We start from the raw sequence: 27,202 nt of genomic DNA on the forward strand, positions 1-27,202 counted from the left end.
ATACATTTATAGTTTATTTTGGTTTAGTTTGCAAGTTAACAATATGAATTTTCTTTTGAATGGTTAACTAGTTGTCTCAAAATTACTTATTGAATGATCTTTCTGCAACTGTTTTAAATGTCTACCTTTATTATATCTGAAATTCTTAAATGTGTTTGGATCTTTCTGGACCCTGTATTACATCTAATTGAGCTATCTTTAACTTTATGTACAACTGCCATCTTCTTCAGATTTTATTGAGACTTGTGGTCAGTGTATCAATTACAATGTAGGGTGTTCCCATTTGTTATCATTATCTACCTGCCCTATTATCAAAGTCATGTTTTGAATAATAATTCAGCAGTTTCTTCATAACAGTGTATAAAAAAGCATTGACTTGACACCTTTATTTTATTTATTTTTATTGTGACAAAATTCACATTACAATTTTACTATTTTAACCACTTTAAAGGGTATGATTCAGTTTCAATGAGCATATTCACAATGTTGTGCAACCATCACCACTATCTTGTCCAGAATGTTTTTATCTCCCCAGAAGGAAATCCCATACCCATTAAACAGTCATTCTCCATTTCCCACTCTCTACTAACATTTTGTATAACATTTTGCATTTACAGAGCATTGTATAGTTTAATAATTTAATGATTTCTTATACTAACTTATAAATCTTACTGTTTTCAAATTAGTTAACTTCTTATCAGATTTTGTAAATATTTTATGGGCTTTTGAAAAGAATCCACATTCTCTCTCTTTTTTTAAAGTTACAAAGTTCAAACCATAGCTATTAAACCAAGAATATTTTATAGGGTCCCATTTCCTTATTTTTAACTATCGTGTCAAATAATGAGAACTTAGAATTTCATTACATTTGTGTTTTCTCAGTTTATATATTTATTTCTAATAGGTTTCAATGGTTTTGGATTTCAATGTAATGTCATCAGAGGTCAAAAATTCATGTCTGTTCTATCTTTGTTGTGAATGTACTCCTTTTATAAATATCAGGTAACCTTCCCTTTCCACTTTAAAACATTTTGCCTTGAATTCTTCTTTATCTTATACTGAAGGTATTATTATTGCAATAATAGCATAGACTTTTTGAGTATTTTGCATTTTCTTGTGCATTTACTATTATTGGTATCGTCTAAGAAACTTCTAATGCCATTTCTTTTGTTGTTGTTAATCCTTACCCGAGGATATTTTCCCATTGATTTCTGGGGAGAGTGGAAGAGAGAGGGAAAGACAGGGAACGACATTAATATGAGAGAAACACATCGATTGGTTGTCTCCTGCATGAGCCTTGACCAGGGCCCTGGGCGGGGAGGAGCCTGCAACCAAGATATGACAGGAATCGAACCCTGACTCTTTGGTCTGAAGGTTGATGCTCTACCCACTGAGCCAAACTGGCTAGGGCTCTAATGCCATTCTTATTAATGCAATACAGGATCATAATAATATTCAAACTGAATAAGTAGAGCTTTTCTTTGCCACTGTCATGCCCCCAATACCCCTGGGCTTGGTCCCAGATTTCTGATAGTAAAAAAAAAATACCATCAGGAGTAAATTTCCTCTATTCTGTTGCCTGCATTCTGGTAGCTGCGCGTTAGTTCACTAACTTGGGAAATATGAAGTTAAACCAGTAGGGTCAGAGAATTGAAGACCATGGCTATATTTTTAGTTTAGAAAGCAGGTCAGTTCTGCCTCAACCCAGGAAGATTCCAGTGCAGACATCAGCAGACCTCCCCACCTGTGATTGGACTGTCCCTTTCCCAGTTCTGCTCAGGGTTTTAGTTTGGAATTGCCCAAGACTAGGAAGGAACTTCTGAGAACATTTCTCCGACCTAGCATTTCCTTTGGATCTGCTTCAGTTAGAAATGCGCTTTTGGGGAAAACTGGACTAGAACTGCATATAGGAAGAAAGAAGTGCGAGAATGCCTTCTGACTCCGCATTTCCAAATTACAGCACAGCAGTGGCAACAGGGATCTCTATCAGCATTCCTGTGCTCATTGCAGCGAACAGAGGATCAGTTCCTGATACAGTTTAACCTCTGCATGCTTCGTTAATGGCATTTTGTGACTGACAATGTCAATATTTCGCTCATGTACTATTTCCGAACCAAAAAAACTACCTGATATACCAAAGAATTTTTAAAAAGTTCTATAGTCTTTATAAACGTTGATGGTATCACGTGGTTTGAAAGCTGTCATATAGTGTGTGGTGATTCTTTTCTCCACTGAAAGTCTAAACACACAGTTAAGGCAGACTGTACCTTATTTCAAGGGAATATAAAGAATTGCCGTTTTCAATCAATAAAATATAGCAAGCAGTTCTAAATGCTTGGCATTTAGAGGAGATCTTTGCCTTTCTCCTTCATCTCTCTAAGCTCATAGCAGGCTGATCTATGGATACAGATGCTGAAGCCAGCTTGAGAAAAGCTTTCCTGGATGGTGGGAAAGACAGCAGTTTGTCTAGGATTAATTTCCATTGTGTGCTGTTTACCTTCTCCCAATTGCCCACTTTAGGTTTGTGTGTCTAAGGCAAATAGTAGTAATATAAAAGCCAGTCTGCTTACTTAGACAGTTTTAGATTGATGTAGATTTCTACATTGTCTATTTAGCAAGCCATTTTATATTTGGTCGTAAAGATGAATGGATAACCTATTTTATCCATATTGCTGCCCTTGTCTCTAATACCCCCCTTAAGTATGAATTGACAGTAATATGTGACCGCAGCACTGATGCCATCTTTCTCTTGGACTTCTTGGTTTGTATTACATGGTTGCCTAACTCACGTTGAAATCCATTCAACTCACTCAGAGATTATTTATCTAGTAAGCAGTATTAAAGAGACAAAGAAGCTATGAATTAAGAATCATACTTCAGGGTGATTTCTGAATGATGCATTGTGTAATCAGGCACCCATCAAAGCATAGAAACTGATGAGTCCTGAGATATTTCTCTGTTACCCCCTGTCTCCACACAAACCCCACAATAAGGCCAAGACACTAAAAAAAATTTCAGCTTTAAAAAATATATATTCATATTCCTCACCCGAGGATATGTTTCTATTGATTTTTAGAGAGAGAGAGGAAGGGAGCGGGAGAGAAACATCGATGTGAGAAACATTGATCGGTTGCCTCCTGTACATGCCTAACTGGGGATCGAATCACAACCTTTCTATGTCTGGGAGTGACGCTTCAACCAACTGAGCCATACTGGCCAGGAATGGTCAGTATTTTGGAAGACCAGCTGGATTGGTGGGAAACAGTCAGGATCCTTCTTTGTGGTGGGTAGAGGGAGAAACTCAGTCGTAGGCCTCCCTACTCAGTGACAGATCTACCCAGCCAGAAGTGGGGAGGGAAGGATGAATGTGCTATCATGACTCTAAGAACAGGTAAAAGTAGTTCCTTAAATAATGTTTTTATAATTAAAATTAGTAAAACAGAACACTCATATATGAATGCTTGTTAAGGTACCATGTATTTTTTCTTCTAAAAGTGCTAGAAGAAAGTCCATTGTTTCATAAGTATAATGCCAACATTGCATGGTTTAGCATGCAGTGTAGTCAAATGTATATGTAACTGGTGGCTAAAAATCATGACTCTAAGAAGAATATGTTATTACAGCACATCACACTAATCCAAATTTGACTTTATTAGTTCAGAAAATCTTGATTTGTTTTTATTTAATTTATAGTAATTTTACTTAGGAAACCTGCTTTGATTATTTTAGTGCACATTTTTATCTCTCTTGATATGGATAAATACATCTACTCTATATATGTAAATGGCTAATATACAAAATGTCCCCTTGGGAGTTCGACTGGGAATTCAATTGCTTGCTATGATGTGTGCTGACCACCAGGGGGCAGCACAGAACTAAGGAAGGCCCCAGCCAGCAGCCAGAAGGCCCTGATGGGCCCTGATCACTGGCCAGGCCTAGGGACCCTACTTTTACAGAATTTCATGCACTGGGCCTCTAGTTCTATATAATTATGACAGAGTAAAAGTCACATTCTTCTACTCTATTTCCTGCAGTGCCTGGTATACTACTTGGAAGGTTCAAGGAATATGCAGCTCATTTGTTAGAATTCTTTAATCATAAATGAAATTAGTAATTTAAACAACATTCTCATAGCTATGATATATAATTGCATATGCATATGATATCACATAAGGATTTTATTTTTAAAACTAGAGGCCTGGTGCATGAAAATTCATTCACTGGAGGGTATCCCTCAGCCCAGCCTGCCCCCTTTCACAGTCCGGGAGCCCTCAGGGGTGGGATGCGACCCGGCAATCAGGGGAAGGCGATGCCCCATCATACCTCTGCTGCTGCCACTGCTGGCAGCGCAAGCCTCAGCTGGCCCTGGTTACCTGAGCCTCGGGTGGCCCTGGGTGGCTGGGCAGCTGACATCAAGGTTTGCCTGCACGTCGGGCCAGCCCTGGGTGGCAGGGCAGCCAACATCGAGGCTTGCCTGTGCCTCAGGCCGGCCCTGGGCGGCTGGGGGGCTGAAGGGACTGGGGGACTCCAGAGGCAGGCCTTGTCATGCGCCTGACACCCCAGCAGGGCTGAGGGGACTGGGAGCTGCCATCTTGTGGCTGTGGGCACCACCATCTTTGTGGGCATGGCAGTCAATTAGCATATTACCTCCTTATTGGCTGTGGGCACCACCATCATTGTGATGGTGTGAGGGTCAATTAGCATATCCCATCTTTATTAGACAGGATGTTATTTTTGAAAGAAAAGAGTAAAGTTTTTGAAATATTACTATAACACTATAATTGAGATGATCATTTTAAATGTGAAGTTCTTGCTTAAAATGTGATTTTAGAGTGTAAGAATCAATCAATTAGTTAAAATTCCCCATCATTTCCCCCTTCCATTCTCTCTAAAAATCAATGGAAAAAAATATCCTCAGGTGAGGATTAACAACAAAAGAATTTGCTTCACTTCTTCCTTCCAGAATATTGACAATGCACTTGGTCACCTACCTTTCTCTGTCCCCTACCTAAATGGGTCCCAATTAATCTGGGCAAAATAAAAAAAATCAAATTAAAAATAACATGGCAGCTTTGTTAGTTCGTTTTGAGTATTAAAAATAACGTAGATTTTGTGTAGAATTTTTTTACCTTCTGAAACATGTTTTTTCTCTCCTCTTTGGTCATTGAAAGGTTAAAGCCCTATCTAGGGGAGAAAAGTCCTTGCTGAATGTTGTGCGGGACCAGCGAGGCTTTGATTAAAACCAGAGAGTGACACGAGGAACCAGTTTCAGAATTTTGATTACAACAAAACAAAGTTTTATCTTGAAAATGTGTTCATCTCTACTGAACAGCTTGTTTATTTTAAACGTCTTGCAAAATCTGATAGTTTTGCCATCAAGACACTACTGTTTGCAATCAGACCCAAGCATGTTGGCAGCTGGAAGATGACATTGCCCTTGACTTTTAAAAAATATATATTTTATTGATTTTTTTACAGAGAGGAGGGGAGAGGGATATAGAGTTAGAAACATCGATTAGAGAGAAACATCGATCAGCTGCCTCCTGCACACTCCCTATTGAGGATGTGCCTGCAACCAAGGCACATGCCCTTGACCGGAATTGAACCTGGGACCCTTCAGTCCGCAGGCCGACGCTCTATCCACTGAGCCAAACTGGTTAGGGCAGCCCTTGACTTTTAAAGAGAGCTGAAGATGTGACCTTAGTGAGAAGTCACTACAAAAAAGCAATTAAATCCATAAATATAATATGTTCAGAAATGCTCATTCATTTACTCATTAAATGTTTTTCTCAGTGCCCTCTATGTATCAGATACTGTTCCAGGTGCTAAAACTATGGTGCTGGATGAGACAGGCAGATTACCCTCTTCCAAAGAGGTTACATTCTTCCAGGGGTGGGGCATGGAGGGGGGTTGCCAGGGGTTGGAGCTCTTTGGAGAGAGAGAGATAATAAACAAATAACAGGATGTTTTCAAATAGTGGAAAGTTCTGTTACTGAGGGTGGAGATAGGGCTCTTTTAGGTTGGATGGTCAAGGAAGGCCTCCTCATGAGGATAGCCCTGGATGACAAAAGGAGCCGGCTATGGGAAGATATGTGGGCAGGGTGGGGAGGCAGAGGGAACAACCAGCACAAAAACCAGTGCTGGGGCCCTGGCCAGGTAGCTCAGTGGTTTAGAGCATCGTCCCGATATGCCAATGTTTTGGGTTTGATCTCCAGTCAGGACACATATAAGAATCAAAAATGAATGCATAAATAAGTGAACAACAAATTGATCTCTCTCTCTCTCTCAAATAAGTTTTTAAAAATCTTGTAGTGAGGGACAAAAAAAGGCTGTTAACTAGAACAAGGAGATCTTAGGTGAAGGAGGTAGGACTTGAGGACAGAGAGGAAGGGAGGGACGGTCAGATTGTCTAGAACTTTGTAGGCCTTGGTGAGTTTGGGTTAAAATTTGGTTGGAAACCATTGGAGGGTTTCTTAACAAGGGAAATATATGATCTGATGCATGGTTTAAGAAGAGCTTGTTGGCTGCTGGGCAGAAAATGTGTTACAATGGGGCAGAAATATAGCAGAAAGTTGTTTGCTTGAAATTTCATTTGACACATGAGCAATGAATTAATTACTTTGCTAGAAATTATATTGGGAAGCAAGGCAAATAATAAATCATTGTTAAGCTAGGATTAGCTTGTGGGTAACAAGGAAAATACTTTCAAAATGATTCTCCTTCAGTCGTGAAATAAAATTCTACTTTGTGGCAAAAATTTTAAAGAGAACATATTTAGTTATACCTTATTCTACTTGCTAGATAATTAGTATATCTTTCTGCTGGTTTAGCAAAGGGCATTTTGATTATCATTCATTTAGTTAAGAATATGAAATTATCCATTTGCATCTTGCTTTTGAGATGAAGTTATTTGGCTCTCTTTTAATCACCCACACATGTGAACACATACAAATTAGATAATTCCATGTTTTAGTTATAAATGAATTGTTTCTTGACCCTAGAGCAGTGATGGCGAACCTATGACATGCGTGTCAGCGGTGACACGTGAACTCATTGTTTTGGTTGATTTTTCTTTGTTAAATGGCATTTAAATATATAAAATAAATATCAAAAATATAAATCTTTGTTTTACTATGGTTGCAAATATCAAAAAATTTCTATATGTGACACGGCACCAGAGTTAAGTTAGGGTTTTTCAAAATGCTGGCACGCTGAGCTCAAAAGGTTTGCCATCACTGCCCTAGAGAAATGCCCTAACAATTATTTACTACAAAAGAGAAGTTGCAGCCATTGCTGCATTTGTGATTATAGTATGAAGGATGTACAAGCACATACTCTTATAGGAGAGTGTATCTTACATGTCAGATGGGCTATGGGCGCGGAGTTTCCATTTCCCTTGGTTGGAGTTTATTTAGGTTTTGACTCTAGAATTAAAAAAAAAAGGATACCATTGGCTTTAATGTCATAGTTCTCGCTGTTTAAACTGCATAAAACATGAACATAGCATATCAATTTATTTTGCAGAACTTTTCTCTAGGACTTTGAAATATTCTAAAATTTCCCCACAGAAGTGAATCTTCCTGGGCATAGAAAGAGAAATGGCCCCACCTAATGAGCCTCAGCAAATTCTGACTCAAGAAGAGGCTGTGCTTCTGAGTCAAGGTGCTTAACTATTCTCCGGCTTCTGTTATTGGAAAGAAAGGACCAGTGGTCATTTCATTTTAGGACCGTCATAGGTCTGACTTGGAAAAGGAATTGAATTTTCCACTTCAGTTCTGCATTCACTTACCAAATATTTAACAGGCACTGAATATATGCAGAGATATATCAATTTATGTTGTCTGTATCAAGGCATCTTCATATCTTCATCAGTGTTGATGCTACATCATATGACGATACTGAATCGCCTAAGCTTACTAGTATATTTGAATCTCTACTTCTAATTAGGTGAGCTTCTAGAGCAGTGGTTCTCAACCTTCCTAATGCCGCAACATTTTAATACTCATGTTGTGGTGACCCCCAATTTCATTGTTACAAATTGAACATAATTAAAGCATAGTGATTAATCACAAAAAATGTAATTATATATGTGTTTTCCGATGGTCTAGGCGACCCCTGTGAAAGGGTCGTTCGACCCCCAAAGGGGTCGCGAGCCACAGGTTGAGAACAGCTGTTCTAGAGCCTATTGTAGGTGCAGAAATTTTTCAGCACCTGAGTTTGGACATACTGGCCACATGTCCTTTGGAAAATTATTAAGGATCTTTATGAGCTTCAATTTTAACTTTTTAAAGCTATGGATAATAATACTGACTATATCACTGATTTAATCACATAACGTGAGTTTTCACATGATGCCTACTTGGTAAGCGTCCAGTGGGAGGTGCTGTGTGATGGTTGTTATTACTATTCTAGCCATTACTCCATTTGGTACTGAGTTTCACTAAACGCAGTGGTAATTTGAAAAACATTCATTCAGTGACTACCATGGACATTTGCACATGTGTTACATGGGCATATAAACATGACTAAAATGGGATACTAACTTCAAAGGAATTTGTAGTTTATTTGAGGAGGCATGAGAAGAACTACTCTATTACATAAGAACCCTGTGGGCAAGTGCCCACGGCCTTCGAAGGAACAGCTTTGCTGAGAAACTTCGTCTGTGTTTAGTCTATGCCAAACGACTAAGGGTAGAGCGTTCTCGACCAAAGTTTCCTTGAGTTCAGGTTCATTGTTGTCTCTGGTGGTCTTCGGGCTTAGTGAAGTACTGAGTTCTCCTCTAGGAGTGCAATTCTTGTCTTTTGATTTTCGCATTGATTTATAAACTTTCTTTTCTTTTCTTCCCTGGGTGAAATTACCTCCTCTTTTCTTCACACCGATTTATTTTCCATAAACTTGTAGCAAATGTCATTTTAGGTGAGTACCACCGTTTTTCTTTTCATGATGTGCTTCTTAATATAAATGTTTTAATAAGATCAATTCTTCTTTAAGAAGCCAACCATAAACCATTTTAACTTTTGGGGTTTGGGGCCTCTGCAATTTGAAATTAGGGTAGTTTTGATTCTTGTATCTTTTCCTGTTTAACCCCTCTGGGAAAATCTGCAGGCTAGTTCAGCCCACCTTCTTTAGCAAATCTTTCACCTGAATGCAAAGCCTAATTTCTTGTGAATTACATATGTTTATCTCCTCTTGTTTATTCTGGGAAAAGTCATGTTCTTTTAAGGCCATTTTTGTGGTATTGTTTGCAAAACCTCTTGAGAATACAATGTCATCTATATAACCACAGAAGAAGGGCTTGGTTTCCTGGTATTGTAAATAATACCACACAACTTGATAGCTTGATGGAAAAAATTACAGAGAATTTATATAATGGAAAGAAGGGAGTTGGAATTGGAGCCATAGTTTTACAGTAGTATAAGGATGAAATTTTGCTGACAATTCTCTAAGGGAAGGAGAACCATAAAGATGCCTTTGGTGGTCATTTTCAGACCTACTTGTTAGATTATTTAGACCTTTCTTAGTCATATGAGTAAATCATTAGTGTGGTTTGGTGATTTGTCTTCAGTTTAGGATCAATCATAATTACAGTATACAGAGGGTGTCTCAGTAACCTAGTTATAAATGTGTTTATAAAGTGAAAGTAATTTGACCTCCTAACCTGCACTTTATGTTAAATGTACTTACTAATCTGGTGGATTTTGTAAAAGTGCTTATTAAGTATGTTGATGTGCTTTAATTACTATCTTTAATGACTCCCAGGGTCTGAGAATCAAGCTCCATGAGGAATTTTTAACCTTATCTATACTAATAAAAGGATGTCTTCTGGACATCCTTCAGGACAAAGCCATGGTGGTGGGGACCAAGGCAGAGGCAGTTAGGGGCAATCAGGCCAGCGGGGGAGGGCAGTTAGGGGCAATCAGGCTGGCAGGCAGGTGAGTGGTTAGGAGCCAGCAGTCCTTATACTAATAAATGGACGTTCTTCCAGACAAAGCCACGGTGGTGGGGACCAAGGCAGAGGTGGTTAGGGGCGATCAGGCCAGCAGGGGAGGGCAGTTAGGGGCAATAAGGCTGGCAGGCAGGTGAGTGGTTAGGAGCCAGCGGTCCTGGATTGCGAGAGGGATGTCTGACTGCCAGTTTAGGCCCGATCCCGGTAGTCGGACATCCCTTGAGGGATCCCGGATTGGAGCGGGTGCAGGCCAGGCTGAGGGACCCCCCACCCCCGTGCATGAATTTCGTGCACCAGGCCTATAGATATTTCATAATTGGCAGTTGGACATCCCTTGAGGTGTCCTGGATTGGAGCGGGTGCAGGCCGGGCTGAGGGACCCCCCCATGCCCATGCATGAATTTCGTGCACTGGGCCTCTAGATATTTCATAATTTGAAAACAGCTAGTGTCAGGGTCTGCAGCATTCACATTTGTGGAACAACTGAGTTCATGTAGGGAGATGCAGTCTCATCTACACTTTTTAACTCTGTCCCCTCAGTCTGGATAGGATGGGTAGCCTGCTGATCAGGTGCAGGTCACATGATAGTTCATTCTCTTTGTTTATTTTCCTATTATCCAGCTTCGTAGACGCATTCTTCTCCCTTCTATGCCAGCTCTAGATTTTGCTCATATTTCATAATTTGAAAACAGGTAATGTCAGGGTCTGCAGCATTCACATTTGTGGAGCAACTGAGTTCATGCAGGGAGATGCAGTCTCAGCTACACTTTTTAACTCTGTTCCCTCAGTCTGGATAGGATGAGTAGCCTGCTGATCAGGTGCAGGTCACGTGATAGTTCATTCCCTTTGCTTATTGTCCTATTCTCCAGCTTCATAGACACATTCTTCTCCCTTCTATGCCAGCTCTAGATTTTGCTCCCTGCACTCTTTTAAATAAGCCATCTTGCCTTGTTGATCTAAATGTATTTGTTCTATTCCCTTTGTCCTGACTAGGAAAAATCTTGAGAGAGATTCTTCAGAGAAAGTGGGAGGCTAAAGTTTGTCCTTCCCAGCCAGTTCTGGGAGAGATTTATAATATTCACTTAACTTACTCAAATAATTAGTTATTTAATAAGGTGCAAGGCTTTTTTCACTGGGCACATGCCTGTGTGGCTGAACTATCTATTAATTGCCTGTGCTGTTCTTATTGGTGCCAATATTCTAAATATGTTGACCGTCACAATTGATATGGTATATTTTCATTAGCAAAATAATATATGTTCATAATATAAACTTTGAAAAAATAGAGAACAGAAGTTAAAATTGTAAGCATCTTTAGCGTTGCTTATTTCTTAAGTAAATTCTAAGTACTTTATAATTTCTATGCTCTTTTATTGGTATTTTTATTATAGTTTATAATGCTAGTGTAGAGAAGCATTTTTGGTTTTCTAAGTTGGTTATGTATTCAGCATCTGCTGAAATCTCTTATTGGTTTTATTTATGTATTGATTCTAATCACTTCCAGATAACAAAAATTTATCTCTTTTCTTTAAATTCTTATCTACCTCATTTTTTCCTTATAGCATTAACCAGGAATTTTGATACTATGTCAAGCAGTGGTAGCAATAAGGGGCACCCTTCTCTTTCAGATCTTAAAATGCATCTATGTTTTCTCCATTGAGTGTAATGATTGTTGTATATAAATTTTACGGTTTCCTAATTTAAGTCCCTCGTAAGTACTGTATTAGTTTTCGATTGCTATGTAACAAATCCCCACAGACTTAGCAGTGTGAGGCAGTGCCCACTTTATTATCTCCCAGTTCTGTGGGTCAGAAGTCTGGTGGTTCCAACTGTGTTCTCTGCTCAGGGAAGCAAATCCAGGTAAGACATGTATCTGAAATGGTGAAAATTACATGGGAGAGGGTAAATTTAATCAGAGTCAGGCCAGTAGGCTGTTATCAAGTGAATGGTCGAATATATATTGAATAATAATAAAGCAAGATTAATTTTCAGTTTGCTATTTATATGACCTGAAGGAAAGTATAGCTACGTAACTCCAGAGAAATAAGTTCAGAAAATTGAAAAAAAATGTTAATGATCAAGAAGTTGTCTTATCTTTGTGACCAAACTGCCAGACTGACCCAAGTGTCTGCATGAAATGGAATTATTTTTAATTAGAGAGATTAAAGGTAACCCAGAGTGTCTATTGATTTCATCTTGAACTGTACTCACATCATACTTTGGAGTTAATTATACTGATTATAATCCTGGCTCAGACCCTTCTGAGCTATGTGTTCTGCATCTCAATTTGTTCACCTATAAAGAAGATATAATAAAACTTAGCCCTAATGTTACTGAAAGCAACATTACAAACTTGGGTAGTAATAAACCAGCTCTACCTGTTGGAAATTTCCCTTTGGGAAAACATGTATTTCAGGGCGGAAGTTTTACTGAAACACCTTCTGCTACAGTCCATTTTTGCTACTGACACAGTGTCCCCACCAGTCAAAGTAGTCCTTATACCACTGTTCCTAAAGCAATGTGCCTCCAATACTACAACTGATTTCTAACTAGCTGCATTCTCTTTATTTCATAGATTGGATACTAATAATTACTTAAGTTGTCACATTTTAGATCAATATTTTTTGAGTAGAATGAAAATATCTTATGTGTCTATCATTGCCAGAGTTTAGAGCATAAGAAATATTCTGTTAGCCTAACTATGGGTTTGAGATAGGTAATCATGGCTAGAAAGAGCCAGAGTTTACAGTGTTTTCAGAAGCACAGTTCAAAGTAAAATGACTAAAACAACTATCATAACAAGGTAGGACATAAAAGCAAACATAGATATATTTTCATAACATGTTTTCTTCTTCTAAGACCTAAAAACTTTGCCTACTGATTTTTTAAAATTTTTCATCATTGCCAAAGAACAGAAATGATGGAGTAAGGAAAACAATTAGAAGTTTGGGTTAAAAAATATAAAATAAGAATTAAACATCTTGAAGACCAGTCATAAGTCAAAAGGATGAGAGGAAAGGGACTGTTAAGATGAAAATCATGCCATTCTTCTTCTTTTTTTTTAATCATGCCATTCTTTATGGGGTAGATAGGAAGAAGGGGAAAAAAAAGATGCTGAGCTTTGTCTTACTCTATCCCTTTACATCTATGAATTAATACTTAAAAAAATACCTTTCCATTCCAGGACAGACAGCTGTCCTCTGCCCTTACATCCTTTTCACAACCATCCTTCTGAAGGTCACTTCAGTTGTGTACTACTCAACTCATCTGACTTACCTGTCAGTCACATCTGTTGTTATAGGCACATGCTATTTGGAGAAATACATTTATTAGCATGTTTCAAATTTATACCAATGAAAATATACTAATAGAAATACTGGGTGAGAGAGTGATAGGATTAGCTAGAAAGAGCACTAGACATAGGCAAGCAGAAATAGAAACCTAAAGAGTTAAAAATGAAGTCTGCTGCTTGGCCAGCATGGCTCAGTGGTTGAGCATTGATCTATGAACCAGGAATTATGGTTCAATTACAGTCAGGGCATATGAGCAGGTTGTGGGCTCCATCCCCAGTTTGGGGCATACAGGAGGTAGCCAATCAATGATTCTCTCATCATTGATGTTTCTATCTCTCTCTCCCTCTCCCTTCCTCTCTGAAATCAATAAATATGTACATATAAAATGTGCTCTACCAATGCCAAGGATGCCAATACATGAGTCCTTACTGCCCATATCTTGCTCTTGTCAAATCCTGACTCCACCATAATTTAGTTGGGTGACGTTGGGTTACTTAACTTCTCTGTGCCTTAGTGCCTTCATCATAAAATAGAGAAAATACTGTTTTCCTCAGAGTTGTTAACATGATTGAATAGGGTTATGTTCAGAAGTTTGGGTTAAAAAAATATAAAATTAGAACTAAACGACCTACCGAGTAACAACCAGATCACAGATCAGCAGGAGGGTGGAGCAGTGAGCTGCAAGCGGGTGGCAGAGAGCTATAGGAGGGGGCAGGGCAGCAAGCTATGGGGGTGGAGGCAGAGGGGCAGAGGGAGCTACAGGAGGGGAGGGCAGTGGGCAGAGAGCTACTGGCGCATAGATTCATGCGCAGGGCTACCAGTCTTGTTAATAAATGTAGCCTAGCATCACTAGTCATTCCTGGGAGTGATGTAGTGAAAGATCATAGGCTTTGAAATCAGATAGACTTGGGTTTAAATTCTGCCTCTGCCACATACCAACACTGTGACTTGGGCAAGTTAACATCTCTGTGATTTAGTTTTCTTATCTGCAGAATTGGAAAAATAGTAACCACAGTGGAAGGTTAGCCAAGATGAAGTGGGTTGATAAATACATATATAAAGTACTGACATGCCTTTTCCCTTCCCTTCTCCCTACCCTTCTTTGAAGACACAGTGGGGTAAAGAACTTCCATTGTTCCTACTATGCCTAAGCCACCCCAATGGACCACCCCTGAGGCTGGAGGTGTCAGATACTGACAGAGATACTCTACAGCCAGCAGTAGGTGGACCAAAGCTTCTCTAAAGTTAAATTAAGCTAATTGATTAGTCAGCGAGTTTAACAGTAGTTGAATCTAAAAAATTATTATGGAGAAGATTCAGGGAGGGCAGAAGTCCTTTAGCCAAGATAAAGACCTCTAAGACAGAGAAGTCTGGCTGTCACCCCTTGAATATACTCCCTCCATATCCTGGCCCCCAATCCCTTCTGGGATCTGACCAGGTGGGAATCTCTGCACCTGTCTCTCCTTTTCACCTTTCCCAGTTATTCTCAACTTTGACCAGAGATTACAACCCTTCCCTAAGGACAGTAAAGGCTTCGGGGGAGATGTTTGACACACCACCTTAAAAGAATTAAAAATTTAAGACTCATTTTCATTGTGTAACTTTCCTTTAACCTTAGTAAATAAGCACTTTGGGGTAGACTAGAGATGAATGGTCTCAAAAAGTCTGAGGCATTCGTTAAGACATGGATTCACACAAGTTTACTTTCACATATGTCATAGGGTTGTTATGAGGATTAGCTGACCTAATAGAAAGAAGAACTTCCCTAGCATAGAGAAATACTCAGTTCCAGTGTTTGTTGCTATTATTCGTGACCGATTGTCTCACTCTCAGGTAGTACAGCGTGGTGCTCTGGTTTAAAGGAGACTTACTGCCTTTCCCATGATTCAGGATCCCATACCTCCTTGAATGTCTGGTTCTTGAGAATTGGTGCTAGCCTGTGAAAGAGTCGCCATTGTTCTCATTCAGTTATGACGAATCTACTTTCATTGGAACTCAGTGCAATCACTATTTGGTCTGTAGACCATATATTTTTTAAAAATTTTATTGTTGAAAGTATTCATATCTTTTGATTGTATTCACTTTATATATTTTTTATTTTTTCCCTTAAATCACCACATGCAACATAACATATAAATGTTATTTATTTTTAATGTTTATTATTTTGGTATTCTGGGATAAATGACTACATTTTATTCCCTTGAAAAGTGTCATAGAAGAAATTGCAATAGTATTTTGTAAGGATTAGCAGCAGAGAACCATGGACAGTTATTCCAAGGAGTTCTGGCATGAAGTTTCCCAATAAACAGACTCAAAAATAGTGCAGGTCTGGGAGAAGGGACTAGAATAGCAAATGAAAATACATGGGTCCTATGCATGAACCTTCTCTAGAAGCATTAACTTTTTGGTTTTTCGGGTATTATACATCTTTTTCCCCTATGAATTGTTCAGTTTAATTTTTATTTTTATTTTGCACATCATTTTCTCAGTGATCATGAAGGGCGAAGAGGCATATAAAGTGTTGGGTTTGGGAATGTCCCATTTTGAAGGGAGTGGTTTTACACTGCATGTCCTGTTTTCTTGTTTCTTTGCAACTTTCAAAGTCTTTGGGCAGAGACAGGAATGTGTTGTCGTTTTGGTCATTGGTTAAGCCTCCACCAACAAATCCAGCCGGAAAGTTTATTTGCACAACTCTTTGTATTTTGGAACACTGAGGTATAGTTTGGGGTGGGCAACATTTCACAGCTGTTGAAAAATTGTGGAATAAGAATTACCATACCCCTTTGTGCTTTTATTCCTCCCTGTTGTAATATTTCTGTCTTAACTCTGAATCATTCATCATGTGAAAAATACCTAGTTTTAGTGAGTATCCAATAAGTGGGAAATGACTGAACTATTATTACCATCTATATTCAACAATGTAGACATGTATATAATTTAGGTATGAATAAAGCTCATAGTTGGAAAGATATATCCATCAGAGCCTCTGCATTTCAATTTGTTAACTGTTTTCTTTTCTAAGCCTATTATTCTGGAGTTGCACAAGAGTATGCTTTTTTCTGAAGGTTCTTGTAGTCACTGTTGCAGAGATGAAATAATCTTTTGCAAAAATAAACACGATTAAGTTAAATCACCACAAATATGTTTAAGTCTGAGAGTCATGTGTTGAATTGAGGTGGATTTGGTGATTTGTATGATGTGCCTTTTCCAAAATTGCCATTGAAGTTAAAATAAAATGACATTTCTCATTTGCTAATACTCAGAGGTGCTGTGACAGTAGTTATCCAAATTAACACACAGATTAAACTTCTCACATGAGATGCAATAGAATGGTCTCTTGGCAAAGCTTCCAGATGGACCTTTTTGATCATCCAGGAAGGCTGGAATGTAATCACATAATCACAATTAGTCCCTATCTCTGTGATTATTCAAGTGCCAAACCTAAAGAGCAGTCTGTGGATGATAATGTTATAAGGGGCTATAACTTGTAAATCAGTGAATTATACTTCAGTGTGCTCTTTCAGTCCCCAAATAACGGTCCCTGAATTAGTCTTCTATGATGACAGAAAGGAGGAAAGGAATGGTCTGGCTCTTGGAATAAGATAACTACGTGTGAAAACACCTGCTTCACTGACTAGGTGAGACCATGAATAATTGTCATAGAAATTGTTTGTGTGAAAATAGAGGTTGATAACCTAAATAATGGTTTTGTTCCTAAACAAGTTGGACATTCCACCAGATATGGTTTTGATTATACATTCATTTAAATTTCCATAAAAAGAGTGCCAAAGAGAAATTCAGACAGCCTGCAGTGGAATCGCCAGAAATTCAAAATTAGTCAAATCTGAATAACTGAAGTTTTGATGTACTACAAAAATTGCAAAAAAAAGTACACCTCTTCATGACCACATAGGGATCATGTGCCAGTAAATAACCTTGCCTGTGATTTATTTTACATGCCTTTATTATTTACAACACCATAATTTTGCTTTTGCCAGTCTTGCCTCATAGGGCCTTTGTTCATTCAACAAATATCAACTTCCCTACTGTCTTCCCATTGCTGGGGCTGCAGAGAAACAATAAGACAAAAATATGCTTTCAAGAGTATATTTTAGTGTGAGAGATCAAAATGAGAAATAGATAAAATAAGCAAAATATATCTTATGTCAGATAGGATTTCTCTAAATATTCATCCCTGCATCACTAGCATCTAGATCAGGGGTGGGCAAACTTTTTGACTCAAGGGCCACAATGGGTTCTTAAACTGGACCGGAGGGCCAGAACAAAAGCATGGATGGAGTGTTTGTGTGAACTAATATAAATTCAAAGTAAACATCATTACATAAAAGGGTACGGTCTTTTTTTTTTTAGTTTTATTCATTTCAAACGGGCCGGATCCGGCCCGCGGGCCGTAGTTTGCCCACGGCTGAATTCTAGATGGTATCTGGACACAGTAGACACTCAAAAACGACTCCCTGCTGTATTGGTTTACCTTTATGACTACGCAAAGGGACAGAAGCATAATTCTTGATTTACCATTGCTTTTCATTATGAGCAGTCACTGGGGTCCTCATACTGACTAAAAGATATACAGATGTAAGAGAAGGGATGATGGAATAACTTCCAGAATGAATCTTTAGTGAACATGAGCTCTGTTATCTATGAGTAAAGTAGCCTGGCAGATTCATTCATATTGCAACTTAACCATTGACATATTGTATTATATGGCCTAAATGAATGTAGATTTTATTGCAAGTGTTATCTATTTCATTCTTTGCAATTGGCAATGAACATAAACTTTTCTTTCCATACAATTCTTTGACCTCGGTATTTCTTTCTTATCTTAGTTTTGAGTGTCTTAGAAGTATCATCAATTAATTGATTTTTTCCATAGAATATTTGAGTATTTGGCCCTGTCCACTTCTCAGTTAGAGTTCTAATCATTAACAAAGATGAACAATTGTAACATGCTAAGTTCCAAAGACAGATCTTTCAGAGAATTACACATAATAATTCAATGTACCAGGTCGCTCTTGGGAACTAGAGGAAAGGCTGTGCCTGTGATGAGAATATGCACATGACTCTCTAGAATACAAGGTCATGTGTGCTGGCCAGAGAAGAATGATTTCAAGGCTTGTGTGGTGACTATTGACAGAGCCCAGGAGAAATGGCAGGTTTTCCTCATTCTTACCCCAGTTCCCTCACTTCTTTCTGCCAGTCTTATCAGGGATTGAATTTTTCAGGCAATTCTGCGGCACCTCACACACACACACACACACACACACACACACACACACACAAAGACATTCATAAATATTTCACATTAGTTCTAATTCTTTAGTACAATAGTGTATTTCAATAAATTACTTGGGGGGAAAAGCACAAATTACAAATGAAATGCATAATCTATATAAAATATTAATAAATTAAGGACAAACCAAAGGAGAAAATAAAAATCCTGTCATTCTACTATCTAGAGTTTACCAATGGAAACACTGACATATACTTCAGTCTTTTTCCTATGCATGCGCAAAATTACATATTTGTGGTGTTTTGTGTTTTTTTTTTTTCAAAATTGGAATCACACAATCAATGCAGCTTGGTAACTTGCTTTTAAAAACTTTAATACTGAATCACAAACATTATTGCTTGCATATTTTTTCATTATGTGAGATTACCATAATTTATCTTTTGTTGGATACATAGGTTGTCCCAAATTTTCAATGATATACTATTGTCAATAATGTACTAATGATCCTTCTTTTACATAAATACTCCACCCACATCTTTGATGGTGTCTAAAGGATTGGTGCTTCTCCCAGCCAGGCAGGCAGCCCTAGAGCAACCTCTCTTTCAGGCTGGGCTGGGGGTGGAAGGAGGGAGAGAGAATGAGAGTAAATGCCAGGTCACTGTCTGGTGTTCTGGAGAAGAGCTTGGACTTTGGCTTGTCTCAGCAGAGGACTCAATGTCTGCAGAGGAGAGAGGAGAGTCAGAGAAATGCATGCCTTGTAACTCAGCCATTTTATCCTTTTTTAAAAAAATCATTTTTATTTGTTTATATTTTAAAAAAATATATTTTATTGATTTCAGAGAGGAAGGGGGAGAGAGAGATGAAACACCAATGATGAGAGAGAATCATTGATTGACTATCTACTGCAGGATCAGGAATTGAGCCTGCAACATGGGCATGTGCCCTGACCATGGAATCAAACTGTGGCCTCCTGGTTCATAGGTCAACGCTCAGTCACTGAGCCAGGCCGGCTGGCTGGGCATAACTCAGTCAATTTTAAATTTGCCAATCTCTCAACCAGGCCCAGCTGTTTCATGCAATTTACACTGACCATCTTTGTTCCCATACATGCAGAGCAGCATCTTGACTGGGCTCTGGGATACTCAAGAACATATCTAGTCAGTAATAGAAAATACATTCATTTAATACTTATGAGGCAAGAAAAATATTTATTCATTCATCTTTGAACACCCTCCCTGACCAAACTTAGCAAATAGATTATAAGTTCCATGAGGGCAGGCATGTATCTACTTGTCTGCCATTGTATCCTTAATGCCTAGCACATTGACTAGCACAGAGCAGAGAATCAATACATATTTGATGAGTAAAGAAAAAATATTAGCGACATTATCTCAATCCAACTGCCAATTGGGTCTTGGCCCTGCTTTGTTATAAAGGAAACTGGGCCCATATAGGTTTACTTCTTCAATCCTATTGGCTAACTTAGGGAGCAGTAGTCTGTACTTGACCCAGGTACTGGGGACTGTGCTTTTTTTGTGTTGAAACATGCTTGATCTTATTTAAAGACAGAATCTTTAGGCCTGCTGTTTGATACATTATTCTCCTGGGAAATGAACCCAGTGGGAAAGAACCATTTTCCTCGGCATCTGCATGGTCTTTATAAATCCTTTACTAGTGGATACTGTTGTATTAACATTTTAAGCTTCAAAATATTAGACTATTGTGATGGATGACCAGATTTCTCCAATGACTTCTAGAAATAGCCTCAATTAATAAAATAATAGAATTGTATTCATTCCAACACTTACTGTGCACACCCCGGGTGTTAGCTTTGTTCTGAATATATGAAATGAATATAGAAGAAGAGATGCTCATAGATACACATATAAGTGCATAATTATCCTGCAGTGTCATAAATGACCTAACAGATAGCAGGGACTTTATTTATAACTGGGTAAGTACAGGGCGCTCTAGGAGCCCAAAGGAGAAAGCTACTTGCTAATTCATCTCCGTGAAGCTAGGGGAGATTTCATGGAAGTGAGCTTAGTTTTCGATGGGGTTTGAAGGATGGACATGAGTTCATCAGGCAGAAAAGCGGGGGTAGCAGTTTAAAACAAAGAGAGTCACACAAGGAAAAACGCAGAAGGGCATGGTGCATCTGGGACAAGTGAAGCCTTCACAGAGGTTGGAGCATAGCGTATTTGCAGGGAGATTGACTGTAGAGGTGCACTTCAGATGCATAATCAGGGAGCCAGCTAAAGAGTAGCTTGTACTTTGTTGTGTAAATAATGAAGGTGTTGACAAGGAACATTTATCCTTCAACCATTAGTATCATCAGGCCCAATTAAGACATTTCCTTCTGATAGAGGTCCATTAAGAAGACCAAGACTTGATTTTCTTCTCATTTGTGTTTTAGACTTTGTTACATCCTCTCTTTATCCTGGAGGCGTAATGGTCTAAGCGCCCCTTAATTTTCCAGTTTCACCTTTTGTTCATTTATTTGTTTTTATAGCCAAATTCTTTCCAACAATTGTTTGTTCTGCAGATGTTTAGTTAGAAGCCAAAGCTGGGCTCAGTGATTAGACCAGATCTAACATACAGTGGGGACTGTTTATGGAATTTATTCCACAATATGGTCTCTTTTTCATCATAGGCAGTCAGAAAATGAACACATGAGACCAAAATCTACATCAAATCTGAATAGTAGTACAGAGGGGAACTCATTTCCTCAAAGCCCTTAGAAAATTCCATAGTATTTTTTGGGATGTTTTCGCCAAGTTAAGGTTATGAGAGATGTAGAAAAGGGAAAATGAAATAGAAGACATTGGTATCATTGTAGTTACCAAGAAGAAAATTCTAAAAGTAACATTTCAGAAAAATATGATAGGCCGGGTACAAGTTAATATCAGATACTCTAAATTTATTTTTAAAACTCCTATGTATAGTTTATCTATACTTTGGCTTAATTACACAAATACATTTTTTTTCTTTGAAATGTACAAATGTGTGTTGACTTTGAACTTACTATTCTTAGAACCGCCAGTTACTAGTATCAGAGTTTGCCCTCTAGGGTCTTTCTATTTGTGTACATTTGACTTACCATATAAGTTATCATTTTTGCAGTTCTGATGTCAATTTCAATTCAAAGGGTTCAGATGTATGCATCAATGTTTCTGCCATTGTTCATTTCTTTTTGTCAGTATTTTGTAAAATAACATCCCATTGTGGAAGGTGAAATGAATAGCCTGTAACAGCTAGTTAAGTTAAAAAAATAAAAACAAGTAGAGATCAACCGAAGGACTTGTATGCATGCATATGAGCATAACCAATGGACATAAGACACTGGGGGGTAGGGGAAGCCAGGGGATTGTCAAGGGCGGGGGGAAAAAAGGACACATATGTAATACCCTTTGTAATACTTTAAGCAATAAAATAAAAAAATAAAAAAAACATAAAAAAAAAACACAAGAAAACTGTAGGACTGAGAAAATGTCTATCAACTGATTTCCCTTGTTTGTTTTGCAGCTGACGATGGCCAACATTGGAATAAATGGAAATCATTCGAAGGAGACCTGTGAAACAACACTTTTTGCTCTTCGAATGGCAACATGGAATCAAATTTTAGATCCGTGGGTGTATATTCTTCTACGGAAGGCAGTCCTTAAGAATCTCTACAAGCTTGCCCGACGCTGCTGCGGCGTGCATGTCATCAGCTTACATATGTGGGAGCTTAGCTCCATTAAAAATTCCTTAAAGGTTGCTGCGATTTCTGAGTCACCGGTTGCAGAAAAAGTAAATCAGCAATCACCTAGTTTAATAGGACAGCAAGTCAGTGTAGGTATGGGACAAAATTAAGAAACGTTTTGGCAATATTTTAATTAATTGGATAACTTTTTAAAGCCTAACTGGAAAATTCCGGCCTCAGCAAGTAGTTTGGGGGGCACTTTGGTCAGATTCAGCTTTTGAAATTTGTAAAATTAACTGTTTAATTGCACATTTTCACTTTGTTTTGTCAACTGCAGATAAACACAATGAAATAATGCCATGGAAGTCAAATTGAAAACAATTTTGGGCTTACCTGGGTTATTTCCTGCTTTTGGAATGAGTGACTCTGTTGAGTCCTAAAGCATTCACTTGGCCTGTTTGCCTAAGAGCATCTTAAAACTACCTGCACCATGAAATGGCTATTTGGGGTCCCTGCTCTGTAGCTCTTCCTTATGGACTAGGCTTCATGAAATGAAGCGCTCTTGATTTTTGATCTGGCCTCATCCTGTGACCTCAGCCAATATAGGTATGGTCATGTCACATGGGAATCACCGTGGCTTATTATAATGACCTCTGTATACACCAGGTGTGGCTGTCAGGTTGCCTGGTCTTGCGAGCCTGTTTAGAATGAGCCTATCTTTGTCATATTTGACAAATGTGACTGCTTGCATTGGTTATTATGAAGGCGAGTGGTTTTCTTGGTAAGTTGTAGATTTGCCTAGTTTTCAAATAATCACCCTTTTCTCTGAAAATATTCTAGTGCAAATAAATAATTTTTAGAGAAACAAAGGCTCTGTCTTAGCACATATGGAGGCGATTTGCACTATTGTAGTTCCTGAGAAGCTCTGCCATGGATCAAGCAAACGGAACTTCAACCCAGTGGTAGGTGCAAAGAAGCTTGGCAAAGGCACTCTATTCTGAGCCATCATTTCTGTGTCAGAGAACAAGAGAAGCACAATCTATATATAAATATACAAAGACAATCTACAGGTAGTGTGTTTTTGCTTTCCACTTCTCTCTCTCTCTCTCTCTCTCACACACACACACACACACACACACACACACACACACACACACACACACACACACATACACACCAAAGGACATCAAAAATTTCTGTTGAAAGCAGCTTCATTAAATCTGTAAGACAGAATCTTCTAAAGCTGGAGCTACCAGTGTTAAAGGGAGGATTGGCAATCAGCCAGGCATTTGGAGCTCATTACAATGGTTAACCAAGAGATCAAGGGGTAATAATCTTTCCCCAAATTTCTCATGAATACTTTAGACTTTTTCTTCACTTGTTTGTATAATTCAACCCATAGAGTTTTAATAATCCTTCAAAAAGTCCTGGGTCCATCAGAGCATAGGCAGGTAGTTCTGCTTTATCATAGAACTGTAAAAGAATTCATTGTCTTCATTAACTGGGGTATGTTTTAAAATTAATCTTTCCTGTGACACTGATTTCAGATTCTCCAGGAAATTTGTGCAGTTCAACTAGACTTAAATTACATTCTCAGGTTTTTGCTTTTGATTGGTAATGTACATTGGAAGTTATTGTCTACTTTTGTGAATTTTGGAAAATTCTCATGAATAAGTTAAAATAAATTAAACAAATAGTCTCACTGAAGACTTAAAGGGAAGCATTTTTTTCCAGTGAATTTAAAGGGAAACACATATATACACACTGACACATATATTCTCAATTTAAGACTAGTAAATGATTAATCATACAAATTTAGTTTATTCTCACTTATAGAGCACACAGTAGATGCTCAATAAATACTTGGCTAATTAAATCACAAGAATTCTTGGTATGAAATAAGCATGGAATTGCAAAGATTTTGTACATTTTTAATTTAAATTGACAATGACATGTTTATTGTGAGATATATGTGCATATATTTGTGTATGTATATGTATCTCCAGTGTATATGCTTTAAAAAAGCCATTGCAATTTATGATTGCTGTTATATTATACAAATGTTCTCTTGTGTTTCAAGAGGACTTAAAGCCCAGAACTTTGAGATGGTTCAGAGATGATATCTATTTCTTACAGCTGCTTAAGAGCGTGGGTGTCCTGTGAACCGAGGCACAGGGAACCAAAGCTCCATTCTTCTTCCTTATGCTGGGTAGGAGGCTGCAGCGACCTGGGAGAGGTGTGAGGGAGAAACTCATTCAGAGTTCCAGTCCTCTTTTCCTTGAGACTTCTTCTAATCGCATGGCATAATTGTTGTTCTATTACTGTGATGCCACCCTGGCCACTGTGTATCTCTATGGAGAAGATACTAGGACATGACCATATGTGGAAATGCATGAACATGCAAGGTTTGGGAAGTGACAGGGGACTCACTCTGTGCATATCTTGGAAGGATTATCTATATTATTTGAGCACAGGTTCAGGACAACTAAAGTGTTTTATGATGATGCTAAATCCAAGAAATAGACACCAAAAATTGGAAATAAGTTTAGTAAAAGAAAATGCGTTTACATTGTTTTAGGCTTCCACCCAAGGAAATGAAGTGAATACAACCATGTGCATATCTGACTTCAGAATTTTATTCCTGTTATTATGCATATTTCAGTGTAGTTAGTAATTTATTGTATTATGAATAATAGAGTGGAGCATTCACTAACTTTCATATAAATGTTCAAAGTAGAAGCATATTTGTTCAGATTACTAGACATAAATAGTACAAATAATGTTCAACCAGTTTACCAATTTTGACTTTTCAAGCCCTGTTTTAAAATTCATAATTAGACCAGCGTAACTGAATTTCCCTTGTCATTGAGTAAAGTAGTATCTAAGCAACTTATACTATTTGTCATCTTATTTCTGGGGAATTATATTATTATGGGCAAATGACTTGAAAGTGCCAAACTTTTCCTGAGGTTAATGAAGTCTTAAAAAAATAAGACCAAAGAAAGAAAAAGAATCCAATAGAAAATGGGTTTTTATAATTATGAATACAGAGCCAGATAATGCTGACTCATAATTAGCCATGGATGTGTCCCCAACACCAGACTTTTTACTGGTGGATATAACTCGGTGATAGAAATATGATTTTTAATTTTTTTTCTAAAGGCAGAAACTTGCTTCTACTTATCTGTATTGCAAAAGTGGGAGATACTTTAAAGTTCACACACACACACACACACACACACACACACACACACATCTATGTAACAAATGCTCTTGTTTGCCCATTTTCAGACTTAAAAAGAAAAACATGCCTTAGTTGTGTGTCTAATCTTAGAATCCAAGTAAGACCACTTGTTTAATACATAGAGTGAACTTTCTGTAAAACTTGCTCGCTACATTCACCTGTATCGTCATCATTGCTCCAAATTAATAAACTGCCTAAGGTCAAATACATAGAATGTAAATGTACTTCTTCATCTGGGTGTCAGAATATTTTACCACCTAGTAAATAATGTTGGACTTCAACTTGTTACTGACATAACTTAGATGAATGTCTTATGTGAATAAATGTACTTTGTGCTCTTCAGACTTGTTGGATTGTGTAAGGGAGTAGCTACTGATATGCATATTTTGTGGCTTGCATTAGTGTGCCACTCATCATTTTCATGTGTTGACCAGTTTAAAACTTCAAACAAATGATTTTATAATAAACTTGGACTGGTATTTATCAGGAGTGGTTATTTTTTAGGAAAGTCATATAAAAGTTGGAACTCTTGAAACTAAACTCCCATTTTTTTTTGCTATGCCAGTGATTTTCAACCATTTTCATCTCATGGCACACATAAACTAATTACTAAAATTCTGTGGCACACCAAAAACTAATTTTTTTTGCCTATGTGACAAAAAATAGGAATAATTTTGATTCATTCACACTGGACAGCTATTGTGTTGGCACTTGTCACTTTTTTTTTTTCCTAAGAGGTCAGTGCCCCTGACTAAATAGTCAGGATTACATGTTTTCAGAATTCTTGTGGCACACTGGTTGAAAATCACTGTGCTATGAGATGGAAAGAAATTAAACTTGTTTTCCGTTATTATCTTTAGCTATCCATCTTCTGCCCACCCCTCTGTGATATCATCTTTCTTTTTCCTATCTCACCTGACTTAGGTAGGTCATACTTATAATGGGAATCTGGTCATTTCCATAACACAGTGACCTAGAAGTATCAGGATAGCTAAGATATATTTGTGATAACACCCCCAAAGTCTCAGTACCATAAATCCACACATGTTTGTATCTTACCTATGGGAACTCTGCTCATTGTAATCCCTCAGAGACCTCAGGAGACAAAGCAGCTGCCACAGTATAGGTAGCTGTTTGCCATGCTACAGGGGACAAGGCAGCATGGTGTATCATGCCCTGGCTCATAGAGCTTCCACCTGGAGGGAATGCATATTACTTTTGCTCACACTTCTCTAGCCAAAGCAAGTGATATGGCCCTACCCACTTCAAGGGGGACAGAGAAATGCAATATGACATGCCCAGGAGAAGAGCTGAAAATAATTGGTGGACAGCACTGATTTCTGTTAGGTAAAATTTTTTTTCCATTCATGCCTTCCTAATATAGTTCAAACTGGAACCACATGTGTTTGTCTTTTTAAAATTTTTTATTATTTAGGAGCATCATTGGATGAAAACCTTTAGGACTCATTCCTCTTAAGTATCTTGCAATCTATCTATATAAAAGCCCAAGCGACTGTCGCAACCGAAACAACTGAATGGACAACTGAACAGGCTGCGTGGGGCTACCAGGCCGGCAGGAGGGTTAGTGTGGGATGACCAAACAACTGAGCAGTGGGCTGCGTGGGGCAACCAGGCTGACAGTGGGGGGGGGGCAGTGAGGGGTGACCAAATGACTGAAAAGCAGGCTGTGTGGGATGACCAGGCCGGCAGGGGGGACAGTTGGAGGTGACCAGGCCGGCTGGGGGGGGGGGCAGTTAGAGGCAATTAGGCAGGCAGGCAGGTGA

The 27,202-nt window shown here is 38.2% G+C and overlaps 1 protein-coding gene across 4 annotated transcripts in view; it reads left to right on the forward strand.

The window, feature by feature from the left end:
• PTGFR (prostaglandin F receptor (FP)) overlaps positions 1 to 26,030 on the forward strand; it is a 44,078-nt gene extending 18,048 nt beyond the window's left edge. For 3 of the 4 annotated variants that reach the window (XM_005871949.2, XM_005871952.2, XM_005871950.2), the window contains one exon: positions 22,015 to 22,344. In XM_005871949.2, the coding sequence (XP_005872011.1) occupies positions 22,015 to 22,344 (330 nt within the window). Of the gene's footprint in view, positions 1 to 22,014 lie in introns of all 4 variants that reach the window. The other variant, XM_005871951.2, reaches the window with a different exon arrangement.
• The last annotated feature ends 1,172 nt before the right edge of the window (positions 26,031 to 27,202 follow it).

This window comes from Myotis brandtii, unplaced genomic scaffold (assembly GCF_000412655.1).
Source record: "Myotis brandtii unplaced genomic scaffold, ASM41265v1 scaffold36, whole genome shotgun sequence".
Lineage (NCBI taxonomy): Eukaryota > Metazoa > Chordata > Mammalia > Chiroptera > Vespertilionidae > Myotis > Myotis brandtii.